This window comes from Apus apus, chromosome 1, assembly GCF_020740795.1.
Source record: "Apus apus isolate bApuApu2 chromosome 1, bApuApu2.pri.cur, whole genome shotgun sequence".
Taxonomy (NCBI): domain Eukaryota; kingdom Metazoa; phylum Chordata; class Aves; order Apodiformes; family Apodidae; genus Apus; species Apus apus.
This window is the reverse complement of record NC_067282.1, coordinates 95576102-95596974: the sequence shown is the minus strand read 5'-3', so window position 1 is coordinate 95596974 and position 20873 is coordinate 95576102. Positions and strand designations below refer to the sequence as shown.

Here is a 20873-nt window from a genome sequence, read left to right as displayed (position 1 = left end):
GCGCAGAGTGGAGGCTGCACTTCCACCACAGGCAGCACACCCCAGCAGCTGCTCAACTGAAAACACAATGCTGGCTGCTTTCAAAAGCTTGACACACGCACATCACACCACCTCACTGATGTCTGAGATGTAGCAGACAGCACACCTAGAAGAGCTGTCTTGTGGGTTTGAAGCCCACCTGCTCCGTTCAGAGCCCAAATGCCTGATGAATCCTAGTATCTAATATATTTTACCAATTCTCTGATTTACCGATAAATGGAATTCTCTATACAGCCCTTAACATAGAAGCGAACCAGCCACTGACTGGATCCTTTGAGTGGTCAATATATGTTTCAGAGCTGAACCCCGGTGCTGAGGAGTGCCTGAGGGGATGCTGAAGGCTGCAGCACACAGCCACAACACTGCCCTCCAGACTCCGCTTGCTGCTCCACCAGCACTGACATTGTTTCAGTTGCTGGATTTCAAAGAAAGCACATTTTGATGCCTGAACCCCTCGAGGTATTTCCTGTATGTGTAACAACAGAGTCACTGTCAAAAAGCAGGAGGAAGCCCTACAGTTTAGTCCAAACCTTCACCAGCAGCTGGGCTGAATAAATCACCACCACACCACCACAGTAGCTGCTGACCTTTCTTCAGAAACAGGGAGTCAAGTAAATGTCCCTGCATCTCCTGTGCTGCTCAGCCAGCTTCTTCACAGATGCCCTTGTTTCTCCAGCTAGGGTGTCCTCTTCCCTAGCTGCAAAATCCTCATCCTGCAGAGACCACCCTGGAAATGGCCCCACAGAGAGACACAACTGGAGATCTCTGTTACCAAGATCGAAGTACAGCAAAGCAGTGGTGTGGCCAACTCATTTGTCATTCAGTATTTACTGTGCTGATCCTGAGTTGTGCAGCTCCCTTCTCCTGTTGATAAAATGTCAGAGCAGCTGTCAACTAATGAGTTGGTTGCAGTTCACCTCCAAAAAAGTGGCATTTTAACTTCTAATGGTTCCTCTAGAATTTCAGCAACCACTAAGATTTGCAGTCTCCTGCCAGATAGACACAGCAAAAACCCCACATCACAGCAGAATCTGGGTCTCAGTGCACAATTCATATCGCTACATGTTTCTCAGTGAAACCCAAGTTACACAAGCCTGGCCTGACCTGAAGAGACTGCACTGCCCAGCTGGGGTGTCCTCATCTCAAAATGCTGATTTGGGTGGGGGCTTCATCAGACACAGTCTTCACACGTCTCCTAAATTGCTGTAAATTTTGTGCTTTGGTCAGAATCAGTTTTGCAACATTATAAAAAGGGAAGAATGCAGCCATTCACAGACAGGCTACATCTAGTGTATGATGCTGAAAATGGGATTTTAGTGATTTTTTACATACAGAAAAAGTTTTAGACTCAGCAAACATTATGCAAGCCCATCTGTGGAGTATGATTACAGGGTACTGTCCCACCAGCAAGAAGCAGCATATGATGTGTAACACAGTGCACACTCCTGCAAATGCTCATGGTTACGAGTCGATTATTTAAGCATTCAGCACAACACTTTTGTAGTAATTCCGCTTTGCTGAGACACGAGCCTGAATCTGCCTCAATTGTGTGTCCACCAGGAGTAGCTGCACTGAAGCCACAAAGGACAGGAAGTAAAAAAATTCTCCCTTTGTTCTAAAGAGTGGTGTTTTGATTCAAAATGTTTCCTCTGAGAGTTGACACCTTTGATAGTCTTTCCTCACAGTGTCTTCTGCAGTTGGAACTGAATGGGGAAGGCACTACTCTCTCCATATGGCATTCCCACATCCTATGCCACCAGCCTCTGGTGGCCAAGCACTTCTCCCCATTTCACCTCTTGACTCTTTCAGTCTCCATTTTGATCCAGACCTGATTAAATACAGCTGAAACTCCAGGACTGAAAAAAATTGGTTGAGTTGGGCATGGGCCAGGGAGAACAAAGTGGGAAAATGAGAGAAAAAGGCAGGACTGACTTCACATTTGAAAAAAAACAGTTTGTTAGCACTGAGGTCATCAATTCAAAAGCAAAAAGCTCAGACACTGTACTTTCAAGGTTGTGGTATCTTAAAAGCATGCAGGCAACTAAACAGCTGATGTTTGCCTTTTCAGAGGCAGATAAGGCACAGATACGAGTTCAGAACACATCTACAGTCAGACATTGTTCGTTCCTCAGGAAAATGCAAGCTCCCTTAACAAACACAGAGCTACTGGGAATGGAGACTGGGCCCCACAGAAGGTCACAATTACCTTCACTTTCAACAAGGAGGTCTCGTGTTGAGCCACGTGAGAAAGAAACAGGAGCACTAGGCTCTGCCTGAAGCCCTGCCAGAGACTCTGCAACAGATGCTCCGTAAGCTATCCATCACATACTTGTAGACTCCCGTGCAGGGTGGGGATAAAATTATATCTTTCTCACACCTATTGGTGGCCTTCTTCACTATGATTGCACCTCGCAATTACTAGCCTATTTACACTCAGACCTCCTCTGTGAAGATCAGACTACTGCACACTGCAGTGCTGTAATAACAATCCTCCCTTAGCTTAAAATGCTGTGAGGTCTTCTGGGTCCAGAGCAGGTGGAGGGAGTCACCAACACAGGCCTAAAGGCTCATGTAGTCAGCAGAACTGAAGAGCTTTCAGGGAGGGCTGCACCAAGTCCCAGAGCTAGACTTCAGCTGATACCAGCCCCAGGATCTCTGCCCAATGCTGTGTTTTGCAACATAGACCACCCCAGACAAAGGAGTTGGGTCCCAGTCAGATGGGAAGTCTGTGGTGGAGCACAGAATTGAATCCAGGACTCTCAGCCACTGAATTACAGCTTCAATCCACCACAGCAACCACATCACAGCCCAGCCACTCACACCATTGTTTGCTTATGCAGCAGCAGAGTATTGACTGGCCTGCACACACCAGAAAACATCCACATAGGCATCTGGGTACTCACTCAGCCTGCCAATAACTCCATCTTCTCAACAAAATGGGACTCGAGATATTCTTTTGTCTACTGGGGATTTCTGAGCATCTCCAATTTATCCACTTTGTGAAACACTATAAAAAGTCATCAGTCTCAGAAAGCAGCAAGCTACTAAGGTTATATGACTGCATTTGAAATGGAGTGATGGCCAGGTATGTCCTGAGCTAGAAAAGGAGTTTCATTCCATTTGTCTCTTGTTGCTGTCTTCTTTAACGCACATTATTTCAGGAAGCAAAAGGCATGCTTCCCACCTGGATAGTCACTGGAGGACTCACCACTAGATGCATCATGCAACAGTCATAGCATCTGCAAGACAAGCCTCCTCCTCAAAAAAAACCAAAACAAAACACCACCAAAAAAACCCCCAACAACAAAATTACTGGGTCATGGGAAAACAGAGTAATATGGCAAAGCCCAAAGGCTGAAGAGAAACACAGAGGAAGCAACTATGAGCCAGGCCTGTTGCACTAAGACTCCATCACAAACCACTGCCACAAGATGCAGTGGTTGTATCAAGTCAGAAGCACTCAGACCTGTGCACATAAACAGCCTATACGTGTAGGTAGGTCATGACATCAATCCATAAAAAGACCTGTGTATTCATAGAATCATAGAATGGTTTGGGTTGGAAGGGACCTTAAAGATCATCTAATTCTACCCCCCCTGCATGGGCAAGGACACCTCCCACTGGACCAGGCTGCCCCAAGCCCCATCCAGCTTGGCCTTGAACACTTCCACAGCTTCCCTGGGCAATCTGTGCCAGTGTTTCACCGCCCTCACAGTGAAGAATTTCTTCCTAAACTATAATCTAAATCTACCTTCTTCTAGTTTAAAACCATTACCCCTTGTCCTACCACTACATGCCTTTGTAATCACTCACTTTACACTAGTGTCACTGATAAATTCCTAAATTAACACCAACTCAAGAAACACGGAGAACATAGAGTCACAATAACATCTTCATACCTGAAGAAGCAAAAATGAAAATATTAGTGGTTCCTCTGGCAGCTCCTCACATGCTCCAAACTCTGGAAAATAAGAACAGGTGGGACGTATCAGTCACAGTGGCTCAATTAAAATAAAATCAAAACCAAAATATCAGTGGCATAGCTGACTGTTTCACCTTGGGTTCCAGAGCATCATTCCAAGCCACATCCCAGGATCCTTGCAAGCTGCAGGCCCTTGTCTGCTGCCACCATGCTGCCCTAGGAGGGTCTGTCTGCTGGGCTGGCAGCCTCTGCTGCCTCCATTCTGACCCCACCTCTGTCCTGGCCCCTGGTCACCTTCCCTGGTTCACGCAGCACCGGTGCTCAGCACAGAGAGCAACCCACAGACGTGCTTGAGGAAACCAAGCTTTTTCCACAAACGATAACTTCACATCCCTCTTTCTTACTTTAGTTGCTGCCTTTTTTTTGCCCCCCCCCCCCAGCAAACAACAAAACCCGGCAGATGCACACGCAGCCAAGCGCCCTTGCAGGCGGCCGTGCACCGCTCCCTGCGGCAGCCCGCCTGGGCACGGCGGGGGCCGGCCTGCCCACGGCTTGTCGCCAGCGGGAGTGACTCCAGCCGCTTTCCAACCTCACCCTGCCTCATCCCAGAGGCGGCCGGGAGGCTGCGGGTTCTGGAGAGGGAAATTCTGCCACTACCTGGGCGGGAAAAGGGGCCTGTGCGGGGGTCAGGAAGGCAGGGCGGCAGGCGGGGGGTGGCAGGCAGACAGAGTGGCAAGGAGGGTGGGGCAGGTAGGAGGGCAGGTAGGAGGGCAGGCAGGGGGGCGGGAGGGCAGGGAGAGGGATAGGAGGACAGGAGAGGGACGGGAGGGCAGGTAGAGAGGGACCCGAGGGCAGGCAGGGGGGCGGGAGGGCAGGAGAGGGACGGGAGGGCAGGGAGAGGGATAGGAGGACAGGAGAGGGACGGGAGGGCAGGTAGAGAGGGACCCGAGGGCAGGCAGGGGGGCGGGAGGGCAGGAGAGGGACGGGAGGGCAGGCAGAGGGATAGGAGGACAGGAGAGGGACGGGAGGGCAGGTAGAGAGGGACAGGAGGGCAGGCAGGAGGGCAGGCAGGGGGGCGGGAGGGCAGGCAGAGAGGGACGGGAGGGCAGGGAGAGGAAGGGGAGGGCAGGCAGGAGGGCAGGCAGGGGGACGGGAGGGCAGGCAAAGAAAGGTAGGCTGGCCAGAAGTGGGTTTGTGGGGGGGCGGGCGGGCGGGCAGGCAGGGGGACTGGAGGACAGGCAGGCAGGAGGGCGGAAGAAGGCTGAGGGGAGCCGAGGGCTTGGGGGGGCTGGCAGGCAGAGGAGCAGGCCGGAGGGCAGGCAGCAGGACAGGCCGGGGAAGGGCGGGGGGGATGCGCGCCGCTCCCGCCAGGTCTCGCCCCGCCAGCCCACGCTCTGCCCGCGCCGGCGGCACCGCGGGCGGCCGCCCCGGCGGGGCGTGCGGGGAAGGGCCCGCAGACGCGTCTCCTACCTCACCGGGCGGCCATGGCTCCGGGCGGGAGGCGCCAGGAACTACATCTCCCAGGAGCGGCAGCGCCGGGCCGGGCCGGGCCGGGCCCGTCCGCCCCTTCGCTTGTCCTAGGGCACTGGTTCCGCAAAGCCGCCGCGTGGGGCTGCTGCGGGAGGTAGCCCCCGGTTGCTAAAAAAAAAACAACAAAACAAAACAAAAAATTAAAAATAACAGAGTGATTTGCAGGCAGTGCAATCCCACACGTCGCAGAGGGGTAGGTCGGAGGGCAAGGCAGCCTTCAGAGCCGTCTGCCGGTCCCCAGCAGCCCGGCCGAGCCGGCGGCCGGAGCTGTCGCCGGGCTGTGTCGGGAGCGGGGCCGGAGCGGGTCGGTGCGCTGCTGGGGTGGTGGTGCGGCTGGGCAGGGCTCCCGGGGCTCCTCCGGCGCTTCCTTGCCTAAAGGGGCTCTCAAGTCCCTCGGAGTGGGGGGCTGGAGCCCCTCTCCTCTGGAGACAGGCTGAGGGAGTTGGGGCTGTTCAGCCTGGAGAAGAGAAGGCTCCAGGGAGACCTCATAGTGTCCTTCCAGTACCTGAAAGGGCTACAGGAAAGCTGGGGAGGGGCTTGTTACCAGGGTGTATAGTGGTAGGACATGGGGTAATGGCTTTAAACTGGAAAAAAATGTAGTTTTAGATTAGATACCAGGAAGAAGTTCTTTACTGTGATGGTGGTGAGACACTGGGAAGAGGTTGCCCAGGGAGGCTGGGGATGCTCCCTTCTTAGGAGTGTTCAAGGCCAGGTTAAATGAGACATTGGACCCATGGCAAGGGAGGGCTGAAGCTAGATGGTTTTTAAGGAGACTTCCAATTCAAACCATTCTTTGATTCTATGACCACAGCATGGCCGTAGACCTGGCAGCCTCCACCTGCTTGGTGCGGCACATTTCCTGCGTGGTGGCCCCGAGGGTAAGGAAGGTCCCACATCCTGGGTGTGGAGCACACCCCTGACAGGAGCAGGGGAGCTGGCAGACACCCACAGGCCACCGGGGGAGGTGAGGGGAAAGGGGACATGCTGGGTGGTTAAGAGACTCACCAGATGGCTGTGTTGGGACCTGACAAACCTTCCCCAGTGCTCATGGACTGAGGTTATCCAAAGGCTCATTACTATGCCAGCAAAAGGAACATCTGGAGCATGACAACAGCTGCTCTGCCAAATCTCAGGACCAGTCTCCAAAACAAGCCAAAACTTCCCAACAAAAGAAGTCCTTTACTTTTCTCTTTCTTTTGAACACAAGCAAAACAAAATTGTCGGAAATGCAGCCTCAGACATGGCTGAAGTGTTTCAGCCAAAACTTTCTAAAAACAAACAAGCCCACACGACAGTCAGCCAGCATGGGAACTTTTAGCTTAAGTGATTTGTCTGGCAACATGAATGGGAACTAAACCCAGAGTCCTCCAAAAGGAAGCACGTTTTAATACTAGAAGTGCCACCAGTTCTGCTTATTATTATTCCCTGAAAGCCAGCATTGTGGAGAACAGCACATGAGAAGAGAAACCAAATTCCCAGCCAGTGAAAACCAGCACCCCAGTACCCAATATGGGAAACAGGAAGGACTGCAATGGGACAGCCTTGGTACGTGGATATAGAAATCCCTCCTCTGAAAGCCACAAAGCAGGATTTCAGTGGTTTACACCAAGCCCTGGCTGATGGGATGTAACCAGTACCTCCGTCACTCAATTTGCACCCAAAGGCAGACAGGTTGCTCTGGAGAACTAAGGAGCAGCAGAAGAGGCAGCTTGGCCAGCTATGGACTCGAGGACAGATGATGAACCTCTGGAAGCTACCCTGGACAACCACAACATGCTCCTGGATGAGACTGCTAGTTTAACAGCTTCTGCTATAAAACAGGCCTTGTCAGAAGGCCATGAGTCAATCTTTGCTGCCAATGAATAATTAAATCAAAATGGGAGCCAGATCATGAAAAAAATAGTTTGGAATTAATGTGTGTAGGTATATGTTACCTCCTATGATTCATACCATAACACAATATTCAGTCGATAGATGGAGACTTTGATATTTTACTGTATGTTTTCAAGTTATTTTTAAGATGGGCTTAATTCATACAGTTTGGATCTAAATCAGTACTTGTGACAACTAATTCAATTATTCTGAGGTGGGAACTTCCAGATTTGCTTCTGGATTTAAAAAATGCTAAGAAAATAACATTATTAATTATCTTGGTTTTATTTTCCTGATGAACAGAATATCAAAGCAAAGCAAAATCATGCATATCTCTTGGATTTTCCCCAACCAGCTATTCCAAAGTCCTCTTGGGAAACAGTAATGTTGATTTCCTCAGCAATCTGTTCCACATTGACCTGTCTGTTAATGTAATGAAAGAACACTTTCACATCTATTTGTAATTCCAGTGAGTTCCTGGCTTTATGTTTTCCTCACTGATGGTGTTTCCAAAAGGTCAAGGTGATTCAGGGCTTGTTTTGTCCCTTGCACCGAAGTTTTCATGGATCATACACTTCAGGTCTTCTCGATTCAGAACCTGGTTTTTATACTTCTTGCCCCAGTCCTCAACGATGTACTGATGATAGGGGTCATGAGAGTGCTCTCGCCTCTTTGATTTCACAGTACTCACCAAGATTGCCACTATAATGAAGGAGAACATCCCAATCATCACCATCAAATAAAGGATAACATAGTCAAAGTTTTCAGCTTCAACCGTGGCTTGCAATTTATCTGCTGCTTCCGTCATGTTTTTCCTCCAGCCATTCATGTAAGTGAGAAAAGTTTCCTTGAAAATATCTTCCACTGCCCAAGTGAAGTTTCGTATTTGAGCCATCCTTGCAAGTTACAGTTACTAAAGACAACATGATACTGATTTTTAATCAAATATGTATTATTCCATTCATAGACTGTACATACATATGTAACTGCACATATATAACTGTACATACATGTACAGTTAGTTTCTTTTGTCCACATTATGACAATTAAAATAATAACACCTGCCACTTACCAGTGAAAATATAGTACTAATTTTAGATGAGCTGAGAATCCCCATTGAGTAGTTCCATATGTTCAGAGACCCAAAGGGAGGTTTTACTTTTCCCCTCATCAAGGTCACTTTTGGTCCTTGGGAAGCCAAATACGCTTCGGTGAAATCCAGCGTGGGCCCCCGTGACCCATATTACAGGGTCTTTCCATGCTGTAGAGGTGCTTAGAAAAGCCACTGTCCTTTCCTGCTTTTCCTGTATAAAGAGGAGGGTGTGACTGCGTTGCAGCCTCCTAGCCTGCAAAAAACAAGGGATCTGGGGCAGGATTTCAGTCTGATGCTCCTGTGAGGCACCTGTCCTTCAGTGCTTCATGCCAGCCAAGCCCTACAAGATGTGGCAAAGCTTCTGCAAAAAGTCACTCAATCTCAGTGCACTCTTAGATCAATGATGAGCCTATGGTGAGGGGTGGTGAATTTTCATCACTAATGAGAAATTATGGTGTCTTTAGAACTTGAGTTCCACAATCTCCCTTCCTCTGCTTGTTGGACTAGCCTTGTGATATCTGCCTGCACAGAACAGGCATGCACAGAACAGGCATGCACACACAGCAGGATGCAAGTACACGTGCATGTAGGTCTCTGCAGTTCTACACTCATACACACTCAAAAACAGGGGACAAGGGTAATCTAATAAAAGCAAGAAAGCTATAAGAAAATCCAAATACAAACTACGCTGACTTTTTAAAATTGTAAAATCCCTGCTTTTTCTTTGATTCAGAGCAAAAATTTGCTGTGCTTTCTCCATAGGAAATAAAGAATTACCAACAGAAACTTACCTTTCCTGTGTTGTGTGATAAGAATCACAGTAAAAATCAGGTTTTTAAAACTCCACTGGATAATACGATGCTACTCTTGAAATGAGCTGAGATATCTTAAACTTTAAGTAGCCTCTAGCCTGCACAAGTCTATAAGCAAATGTCTGTTAAATAAGTTCCTGGTACTGCATGCTTTATATTAAATTTAATGCTAAATCTAATCTCACCTAGAAAGTCAAATATTGGCTGACAGCTTACATCAGTCATCCTGTCAGATGCTGAGTACACTTGTTACTCTGACTTCATGTATCGTATAAGAGCACTGTTGTGCTTTCTAGGGGTAAACATTGATGCAGCTCAATCTTTGTTGACCCAGACAGAAAAAGAGTAAAGATGCCCTTGGCTGATATGGGCAGAAGAGGCGGAGCAGGCACTGTGGAAGGTGCCAGGCTGCTTAGCACCCAAAGGGAAGGATTTTCTGCTCCTTCACTCCCCTTGGGAGGTCAGTGATACACGCTTTCTGTCTCTTTCTCTGTTCTTCCTGTGTTTCATGCTTCCCCTGTCCTTTGCCATAAGCTCAGGCTTTCTTTCCCTTTCCCCTGGATTTCCCACGTGGTTTGCCTTTCTTCTTCTTCTACTGGGATCACGCTTGTTAGTCACCAACCCTTCTGAGAGCCCTTGCTGTGAGAAGCAGGTCTTCAGGCACAACCGAGACTAGCCTCTGTCAGTTCTGCTCTCTGTGCACCTCACTTGTGAACCGGAGTAGGAAAAGACAAAAACTCTAAAAAAAAAAAGAAAAGGCAGAATTAATTAGTGTTGATTTTATTTCTAGCAAATAGCACATGCTGACGCCTAAGTGAAAGGCTCTGAGTCACACCTTTGAAAACAGCAGTATATTCAGTGAAATGAGGCAACTTTGATTTTAGTCAACAGCAGTTCCTGGACATGATGGGGAGGCATATTAGGATGGGATTGCGGTGCAAAGTGCTCCACAAGCACACAGTCTAGGACAGATTTTCTGTAAAAAAATATATTCATTTTACGTGATATTCTGCCTAGGCAATTTTCAAAGAAAGCAATTTCTCAGGTAGCTGCGCTTTGAGGAAGATAAAGCAAACATTGACCAGCACTGAATCAGGAGCACACATCAGAAAAAGGGAGGTACGTTCTTGGTACGGAGAAATGTTAATCCCTGAGGAAGCCCTGCTAGTGCCATGCTGCTGACATTGTCATGGTTACTGCTATCATTTCTTCTGGATGATCTCTGCACAAACACCTCCCAGCACGGGGGCGAGCTGCAGGCAGCATTTCCTTTCTGATCCCCCTTTTCTCTCTGGCAGTTTCCCACGTGTCCTCAGCTTGGCCTCTCAGAGTCATAGCTGGCAAGCTAATTCTGTTTAATGAAACCCATAAGCTTGAGGGACTGCTGTAAGTCCAGTCTGTTCTTCTTGGTCTTGGCTGAATAAAGTCACTTGGAGCCACCAGCATGCTATTGAAGAGCACCCAAATGCAGGGCTGTGAGCCTGGGTATGGAAATAAGAGAGAAGCGATAGCCCTGTAGGTTCCCAAGCAGAGTAGCTTGGGGAACTGCTAGCCTGGACTGCCAATAACCAGGTGAAAGGACTTAACTCTCCTTCAAGCAGCTTCTTCTACCATCTGTTCTGGCCAATCCTGTTTGGCCAACACTTGCAGGCATATGCTCACGCCCCCACACAGGCATACCTACATATATATAAGATGCATGCATTACCAAGCAGACATGAAACTTAACTGCCAGCTCTGTTCTCAACCACACCAAGAGTCCTTGAATAATCTGGCTCTTCTGTGTGTACCCCTGAAGGTCACATTTCCTCAGGGTTTGCTTAGTCTCTAAAGCAGAGGCAAACAAGGACAGAAGGCACAAAACTGTCTGAAAAGGAGGGGCAGCCAAATGTCTTGGGCAGGAAAAGTGACCTTAATATTAGTCTCCCAAATGGAGACTAATACTAGGCATAATGCTCCTACTTGTGATGGAGAAAGGAAGGAACAGCTTGTTAAGCCTCCTGTCTCTACCCCGAGAATAGCTAGGTCATGGAAATCAGAAAGAGTCCCTAGTGACTGGAAAAAGGCAAATGCCATGCTCATCCTTGAGAAGGGCAATGATGATGCAGGGAGCAGGAGGATGATGAACCACACCTCAAACCATGTGACGATTAAAGGACAAATCCTCTGGAAGCCATCATCAGGCATGTGAAGAACCAAAGGTAATTGGAAAGTGCCAGCATAGATTTTCGAAGAGCAAATTGTGCTTGATCAAGCCAATTATTTTCTGTTGTGAGATAGTGGGAAGACTCTTTCTGTGGGTGAAGGCAGAGTGGTAGTGCTGATTTACCTTTGTGTTAGCAAGGTTTCAGCATGGTCTCTCATGATATCCTTGTAGCCAGACTGGAGAGATATGGACCAGATCAGAAATAGCTGTATCACTGTCATGGACAAGATAGAGTAAACGGCAACCCATAGTAGATCCGGATGCTTGGCTTTATGTGAGAATTGAGAAGATTAGTGCTTTTACACACATCTGCCAGTTTCATTGCAGTCACTGACCATTCACTGATCAGGCATTACTGTGGCAACACCTGCTCTTGCCTCCCAGGTATTGTGGAGCAGATGGGTCCATCCAGTGACAGGGCTTTGTCATCAACAGGAGGTACACCAAGTGTAAACATGCACAATAGTTAACAATTATCATAAACAACATTACAATTGGGTGTATTTTCACATGTAGCAGTCCCATGGTCTTGAAGGTATCATCTGAGGAAAACATTTTCTTTTTAGGTGTACAGTAGGCTCAGAACCAAATGGTACTCAATTGTTCATAACTGTCATGATTGATAATCCTTCAGTAAATATTCAGCAACATATTCATGTGTTGGCTATTTTACAAATCCTTTGTTAGTCTTACTTGTGAGATGGTGAAGGAAGTAGTAGACATATTGAAGATCTTGTGATTAGACCCAGATCTCATAGAAGGGTTTATGTGAGTTCATTGGCAATTTATCTCTCCCAACATTTTGCAATATTTACTGTAAATGCATAAAAGGATACTCATAAATAAACACTATGCATACAGGGAACATATGTAGATTAGTATCTGCAGGACTGGAATGGGGTGCTCAATTTTCTCTGTTTTCTGTAGAAGATAAGTTTAACAGAAAATTGTAACTGATAGTGATCTTAGTTCCCCACACATTTCTCTTTGTAGGAGCTTCCAGTATACTCAGTCACTTTTTTCCACTCCTGCATCAGTTGCTTTCTGGTATAGTCTTCAATAATAGGCAAACTTTACACTTCGTTTTAAAGCAGCAGCTGATATGTTTATACCCAGCTTTTGCCATCTTTTTCCTTCCTTTTCTTTGAAGTAAGGGAATTAACCATACATAATCAATGAATTATAGAGTTCATTACTTAGGATTATTAATTTTATAGGGTTATTTCTTAGAAAGAAAAGAACATAACCATTAAGTGTGATTAATGGGGAGGTATGAGTATATTCTCATATGTACCTATGTAATTTTCCTTTGGTATTTCTTTTGGTCTGGTTAAATCAAAATACTGTACTATTCACTGTGCCTTTCAAACCTCAAACCTTTGTATACACAGAATTAACCCCCAATCTTCTCAGCCTTTAGCTACTGATATGCTATACTCATAACTACTGATACTTAGATTGTTGATAGCATTTCATTACTTTCCCCACTGCTTTAAAATTTTTACCTTCTTGATAGCCGTCCTAGTTACTTTTGTGTATTTACACAGTTGTTTAAAAGAATATTAGTGAAATCGAGAGTTCTGTCCCTGGGTCTGGCTGCTGCTTTTCAAGTTGTTGTCTGTTGGTGGATCACCTTGTAAAACCAAAAGATGTTCCAAGGCCACTAAGTTTTTATAGTTTGGCTTTAACTGTGACTGCTGAAACACTTCATCATAAGATTGCTCAAGATTGCATCTATTAATTAAGTTTGAACTCTTTTTTTATGTTGAAATTTTTAATTATTTTTTTTAATTCAAATTTTGCTACATCTCAGGACATCCTGCTCACTGGAAATGTTATGTCTCTTGTAACAGTGTCGGTTGTTAAAGATACTGCTGCTTTATTTTTTTGTTTTGCAGCTGTGCTTCTAGGTCTCTTGCCTGTTCCTTGCATTCTTGTTCTGAGCCTCTGCAGTGGGTCAGCATGTGTAAGCTACCACCTCTCCAGGAGCTTTGACTTCTACCTCTCAAGTGTTTAACTGCTCTGCCTCTGTTTGACATTCCTCTAAGCAAATAATTATGGTTTTATTTTCTCTCTGCATTCACACCATGCATGATGGATGTTATTTTCTTTCCCAGGATAAGGTAGCTAGTATTGATACATCTTATCCTCTCAAGGGTATGGTGTTTCACACAAGTGGGAGTTTGATGTCTTGCCCTATACAGGTTGGGTATTCTTTTTCAGTGAGGAAATCCTTTTACAATTGTTTATTTCTTATGCAACTGTTCTTCCATATTTCAGGGAGCAGCATTCAGAGGTTTCATCCTTAGCCTATTTTCTTGGGCCTTTGTCTGCTCGATGGTAAATACATTTGGTGGTTCAACAGTTGGGCTACTCTGTTTTCTGAGAGACCATGGATCTTAATTGCATGTTACACAGTTTGATCACCTATTGTAACACTTAGGGTACACATGCAAAAGTATTAACTCCCATCCTTTCACACAGGATCTGGTATGGGTGACAGCTGAGAGGAACAGCTGATCTTCTGGAAGGTTAGCTGCTATGCAGAGGTATCTTGACAGGTTGTCCCCAAAATATTCATAGCTGGTAAAAACCTCTCTCTAAATATTAGAGTAACTCCATGTCTGAAGATCACTCCCACATCAGGGTGCATTGTCCTTAATACCTTGTGTTAACACAATGAAAGAGTGCAGACAGTAGAGGGTGACACCTGGAATGGACCTGTAATAAAAATATGTTTGACAAAGCAACATTTTCCAGTCATCACTGAAACAAGAGAAAAGCATTCAGAAGGAAGGTGACTTTTAGCCGTATTTTGTTAAGCAGTACCAGTATAAGCAATGTTGTGAGAGAAAGCCTTTGGGTCTATGAGAAAAGTGTATCTCATCAGGATGCATTTGATGGCAAGAGACTTCAGCCTAGCCAGTTTCTCAACCTTAAATGCCTGAAATAAAACACAAAAGCAAAACCAAAAACAAAATAGGCAGAACAAGCCAGGTCCTGAACTTTGACTGTGTCTGGTGCCAGAATTGCACTGCAGCTGAGGTACTGGCACTTGCCACTCTGACAAGACATGCACTGCTCCCCTCAGCCCAGGACGCAGGGATGGAGAAATCGTGGCCAGGCAGACACTACAGTAATTCAGCTTTGTTGCTATGGTTTTACGTGTTACTGTTGCAAAGGCTTTAGAGGATAAATAAGGGTGTTGCCTAGAAATAGCATTTAAATGAAAAAGCAAACACTAATATTTCACCATGTATGATGCTTAGCTTCTAGTGACATAAGGAAATTCACTCCTCAGCCTCTTTAAGGTCACCTTTCTGAAAGCAAGACAGAAAATAAATCTTTCCAAACAATGACCACAGGGACAGCTTTTGCTGTGAACAGATATTGGTGAAGGAAGCATTGTCCAATATGCTGCAGATAAAGGGCATCCCCATGTAATTTCCTGAAGAACATGAGCTGCTGAGTGACCTCCACTCCCAGCACAGAAAATGGGGATGGTGCCTGAAAGCACCGCTGATAAACTGTGCAGCAGCTGGTAAGAGTAACAAGGGCTACCTGTTATGGCCAGTGTGTATTAGCAGTGTGTGTGCCAGCACACAGGCTGACCACCTCTCATGTGGAAACCCGATCCTCACTGCAGGCCAGGCAGCCAAAGGAGTCCTGAAATGCCCATTGGGCTGTCAGCTCCCAGCTTGACCTCTTCACGCTGCCACAGCCTGAGGACTGGGAAGATAAGACGTGACATCTCAAATGCATGTATGTGTGTGCCACAGAGAAGAAAAGAAACCTTAAGTGCTCACACAACTTCATCCCTAGATATCAAGTGGATTTTCACCATACTTCCAGCTGTCATTAAAATATCGCCTGCAGCTAAATTGCAGCACACCACCCACAGTTATCTGAAGGCAAGGTCCTGCGCAAGGCCAGAGTAGCGAAAGGCAAAGTTAATGGCAGTAACCGGCAGCAGCCCGTTTGTTGCTAACAGTCTACATCACACCTGTCCTTTGGAAGGGAAGCTGCAGGGTGGTTGCTTGCTGGCTTGTAGGTAGGAACCACAAAGCTCTGCAGACACATGCACACTTCCTGCATGCACTGGCTCACTCAATACCACCCAACATCCCTGCCCTTTGCTCCTCACTCACACTCCCCAGGTCCTCATGGAGGAACATGGTCAGTAGATCAGTCAAAGCTGTTACAAAGTTGGAGAGGTGGCAGTAAAGAGTTGGATGGGGAGTATTAGTGTCACCAAGGGCAGCATACATAGAGAGACAGTGAGCTGTGCCCATCTATCCTCTTCTTTCATGGGGTATCTCTGAAAACCACGTCATTTGCCATCAGTGGTTTGAACTAGCAGTAATAGTAGCATGAACCTACCACTGTCCTTCAAGCCCCCAGGGGCTGGGGTCTGAACCCTCTGCCCTGGTAGCCTCTATATGCTCTGACGCTCACATATATGGCAGCTGCATTCCTGGTCCTGGAGATAAAATTGCATCATGATCCATCAGCTTCAAATAGTGTGGGTTTTTTTGTCCTGGCATTTGCTCTGATAAACACTGTCTGTGTAGATAAAGACTGACTAAAAAATTGTGTGCTTTGCACTTCAATGAACAGACAGAGTAAGATGCTCTGGGACATTCAGGGTAGTGAGTGCTGTTTTCACATAGAAATGCTTGCCCTGTGCAGAGCCAGCTCAGCCCAAGTCTCAGATATCATCTATACCTGCACCTCCATTTGACTTTGTCCACAGCTGAACATGATGACAGATTGAAGTTCCTTACTTCTACATGCATTGACTCCCTAGGTGCCTGGGCTGGGGAAATGAAACAGCTCTTTACATGTTCTCTCCACTTCCCTGCAAGGCATCCAGAGAGAGGCAAGGCAGACCCTAGAGAGTGTGAGAGGGCCAAAGGTATGTGCTTTTGTTCCAAGCTGATCTGAGTGGGTTTTTGGGGTAGCACCAGGTAGCAGTTCATAGAAACTGTAGCACAGAGGTGCAATGGTAGCAGGCATAATGCTGTACCTGCTCTATGGCAAAAAGCCATTTTTCACAACCAAGCTCACTTGACCCTGAGGTCTTCTTAGGAGTGAGCTGCTAGTGTCAAGGAGTTTTCTGGGGAATGGAAACTGGGAGAGGCACCCTTGCTGAAATCACATTTTATTGTGAAGTCCCATCCTCATAAAGCAGAGGGAAGGGAGAGTAGTAGTTACAGCAACAGGCCACGCATGGGTTTGGCAGGTGATTGTTGCACTGATGATTGTTGCACTGATTGTTGACAAAGGTCACTGATTGCAACAGCTCCTCTGGTCAGGGGCAGCTCACAGCTTCTGATGGGCTGAGTGTCCACAGTTATGATGCCTGACGTCAAGTCTTGTTCCTTCTGTTTTCATGTCCTAACCGCAGAGGGTGGCCTGTAAGCTGGATCCAAATTCTGACTGAGTCTTGGAGTCTTTACAAAAGGATCTTCTCCACTTTTTTCTTCACACACTGCACTGCTAAGCTGTGGACCTTTTTGCTGCAGGACACTTTAGATACTAGTAGCTGGCAAGCATTTAAAAGCTACTAGATTGATTCAGAGAAGAAAAATTCATCAAGACTATTTGAGTAAAAAGAAATCACACCCTGTCTGGGGAAACGTGACCACATGCTTGCCCCACTTTTAGGTTCCTTCTTAGGCTTCCAGGTTGTTCCTTTCTGTGATTGATTTATTCCCTTAGCAAAACCTCCCCACCCTGTCTGATAGAGGGGAGGGAGAGGCAAGAAAGAGAATGGTGGGAAAAGAAAAAAAGCATGTAGGAATCAACCTGTCCAGTGGACAGCAGAGGATACAAAGGGAAGGATATAAAGGCTCCCAGGATACTCCCATCAAACCTCCCCTTCTGGGCGCAAGGATGCCATGACTTGATGGAGCTTCAGAGGGAACAAGGTAAAAAAATGGAAAAGGGCAGAGGAGCAGCCCGGCCGTGCTTGGAGGCTCTGCAGAGGTCAGAAGAGAGATCACAACCTGCCACCCTCTGGGTGCTTGTGTGCCAGGGTGTCCCTCTTGCCACAGAAGGCTAGACTCGTGGCTCACCCAGCATAGCCATCCTTATGTTGTTGTAGCCCTCTGGTGCATCCGAGTGGACTGCAGCCTCAGTTTGAAGACACTAGTGTAGAGTCATAGCTTAGAGGTGGATCAGGACAGAGGTGCAGGGGCACTTAGGCCAGCTTTGGTACCAGCCCTCCTATGGAGTCCCCTCTGGCATGGCCCAGATTGTAAACGAGCTATTTCCATGCTTCTGGCTCAAGTGAAGCCCACAAAAGCCAGTGAGGAATTTGGATGGAACAGAGCAACAAGAGCCTAGACTGGAGCTGGAGTTACTGCCAATACCCACTTTTGCAGGGTTTGATGTTATTAGCTCGTGTCTGCAGACTTAGGGACTTGTTGCTGAAAAGTGACACGTATAAGTGAATCATCTGTTTTTGTAACTCGTCAGCAAAACAAATGGTCTGATTCACAAAGGCAGGAGAGGTCAGCCGTTTCTCCAGGAGGATTGCTGCGACTCCTTAGCAAGGATACATTTCAAGACACATTTTAAAGCAATGCTGTTTAGAAGACGAAAGACTGAAGACGGGGATTAAATTCTATTCCCTCTGGTCTCTGCAGAATTACAAGATGCTCTGGGCCTTCCAACTTGTGTTGGGAGCATTTCCTCATATTACCTAGCACTGCAGGTCCTGACAGCAGATCTCTTACTTGTCCAATAGATAGATGTATACAGACAATTTCTCCTACTCCAGAACAACAGGCCGTGCTATCAAACCACTTGCAGCCACATGTAAAAGACTCCGCATTACCTCACACTCAATCTCTCCCCTACCAGACTCATTTAGCCAGTGATCAAGACCTGCCTTCTGCATGGCCACAAGATGCTTCTGCTCAGGCCAGGCACCCTTTGAAAGTCTGGCAGGTAGCTAGGTACCACTGTCCCATTTCTCGGGGGCCCTGAGAGGAAACACTTTGAGAGCAGCATGCCTTCCCAGCAGGTACCCTCGGGAGTCGGTGACTGGCAGAATTAAAGTGCTTGCCAAATAGCATTCCTGCCTGCCCCTATCCAGAGCCCAGTGCAAACCAGTCCCTTTTGCACAGGAGCCAAATGAAAGTGCCCGCTAACAGCAGCCTCACGTTAAGCAACTTCGTGTTTAAAACTCCACCTTTGTCCAAATGCCTACATGTGAATATGTGCCAGCATACAAGCATGCACATTTATATATTTTAATGTCTTATAATTGTAAAGGCTTTATGAATGCTTTACTAAGGAGTCAGGGAGGTGAGAAGGACTGGAGGCCCCAAAGTAGTGCCTGAGGCCTGCGGGCTTAAGCTGGGAAGTCTGATAAAAGAGCAAGTCAGGGTGCAAATCTATGATATTTAACACAGGAGCAGAACAGAGCTTAACTCACTGCTTCATCTGTGCCTGTGCAGGCACAGCCCTCAGTGCAAGCTCAGCTTTCACTGCACTTCTTCCAGGGGTGCACGAAGGCCCACCCCAGCTACCTGGTGGGCAAATGCTGCCAGTCTGCTGGAGCTGCCACTAGCCCTGGGTCTCACACTGGAGGAAGGCTGCTAGTCAGCAGTGTGCTGTCTGGTAGGGCTCCATGTTCAACACCTTGCTGCTAGTGAGCAAACAGATTGCTTGAGCGCTGCAGCACCCCTCAGCCACACAATCCCACGTGGCTCTGCTCCCCGTGTTGGGAAAGAAGAGATCAGAGAGCTGCTCTTCTTGTTCCATGGCACTTGAGAAGCTTTGTTACTGGTGGGGTCCAGGCACCGGCAGCCTGTGCAGAGCGCCTGTGTCATGCTACGCTGCGCAGGTGGCAAGAGGAGGAGAGCGCCCAGCACCGGCTGTAATACCAGTGTTAGCTGGTGTGAGCACATGGTCACTGTGGCTGCATGCAACCTGCTGATGAGCTCAGCATTTTGCAGAAATGTCAGGTTAAGTCTGGAGCTGCTATGTATTTTGGATTCAATGCACTTCATTGTTGCACTTTTTTTAAAAAAAGTGCTGCTTGTTTTTCCCAACCTATTGACCTGGATACAGCCTAGTAGAGATGCTCATTGCTCCTACTTGGGACTCTAATGGAGTCTTGTGATTGTGGAACTGGTTGATACTGCTCACATGGTGATAATGAAAGGGGAAGCAAAGGCGAGGTCAGGACATTTTCTTGAAATAGAAAACCAGAGCAAGCACCCTTCACAGCCTCATGCAATGACATCTTCTGAGACCAACTCCACTGTCAGAGAAATTATATTACACTGATATTTATTTTGGCAGAAAAAATCTGCTTTAGACACAACAATCTGTAGAGATCATTGAGGCCAAAACAGAGGCCCAAGGCCCTGCATCACCCTTAGAGCTCTAAAAAGTAGAGACAATTGACCATTTCAAGCCTACTGACAAGGAAGGAAAGCAAGTGTGTCAGTGCATGAGTTAAGAAATAATTGCTTATTCAACCTGACATATGTTGTGTGAGCGCAGCATATTTCTTTTTTCCTCAGCCTTTCTTGACCTTGGACCCATTTGTTTAAATGGCCATAATCCAGTTGCACAAACTAGCTTTGAGATCTGCCTGCATTGAGCTCCCACTTCCAGCAGAAAGCCTCCTCTGTCTGGAGCAGCAGACAGAGGCCACTCAGGTGTGGGCACTTTCCCTGTGGCAGTGTCTTTCCTTTGCCTTCCCTCAGACCTGGCTTCAGGGCTGGTGCCCAGAAGGGACACCTGGTACTGCTGGCACTACCCTCCTCTGGACCTGGTGCTGACCCCCTCTGAGCAGGGCTGGCTCCCTGACATCCTGCATCCAGCACCACCTCCATGCAGAAGGTGCTGGGAGCCAAGGCAAGCTCCTTGTGCTGATCTGTTGGGACACACACCTTCACACCCCCACTCCAAAAAAATAAAAAAGAATGTGTGATTTTAGATATACTATGCACTACACAACTCTGTGAGTATTTCCATGGTCAAGACATGCAGTGACTTCGTGGAGATGTCAGTGGCCTCCTCCCAGCTTTCCAAAGTCAGCTGGAACCTTCCTGTTGACATTAATCTCAATTTAGGAAGACAGCTAGGGTGCAATTAAGTACAGCCTTGTTGGAAGTGACTCTTAATTACATGCCTAACTTTAAGCAAATGCTTAAGTGCTGTTCTGAATAAAGATGATTTCCCAAACTAGAGCCTCTGCCGGGAGATGGAGTGGATCCAAAAGAAGGTTATTCTCGGTAATCTGCCTGAGGGATTTCAACAGATAATTTTGTGCATCTATATAGCACCCTATCTGGAGAACGCAAGAGTAATCTTTTAATTGGATTCCATCTCATTAGTTACCTTCCTGGATCTGCTAACATCCAGCATTATAGAAAC

At 47.0% G+C, this 20873-nt stretch overlaps 1 protein-coding gene across 1 annotated transcript; it reads right to left on the bottom strand.

The window, feature by feature from the left end:
- Window positions 1-7704: 7704 nt before the first annotated feature.
- KCNE2 (potassium voltage-gated channel subfamily E regulatory subunit 2) lies at window positions 7705-8834 on the bottom strand. Its single transcript, XM_051628478.1, has 2 exons — window positions 8436-8834; window positions 7705-8276 (listed from the first exon to the last, which is right to left on the bottom strand). The coding sequence occupies exon 2, from the start codon at window positions 8256-8258 to the stop codon at window positions 7881-7883; it is 378 nt and encodes a 125-aa protein (XP_051484438.1). The 5' UTR covers window positions 8259-8276; window positions 8436-8834; the 3' UTR covers window positions 7705-7880.
- Between the last annotated feature and the right edge of the window lie 12039 nt (window positions 8835-20873).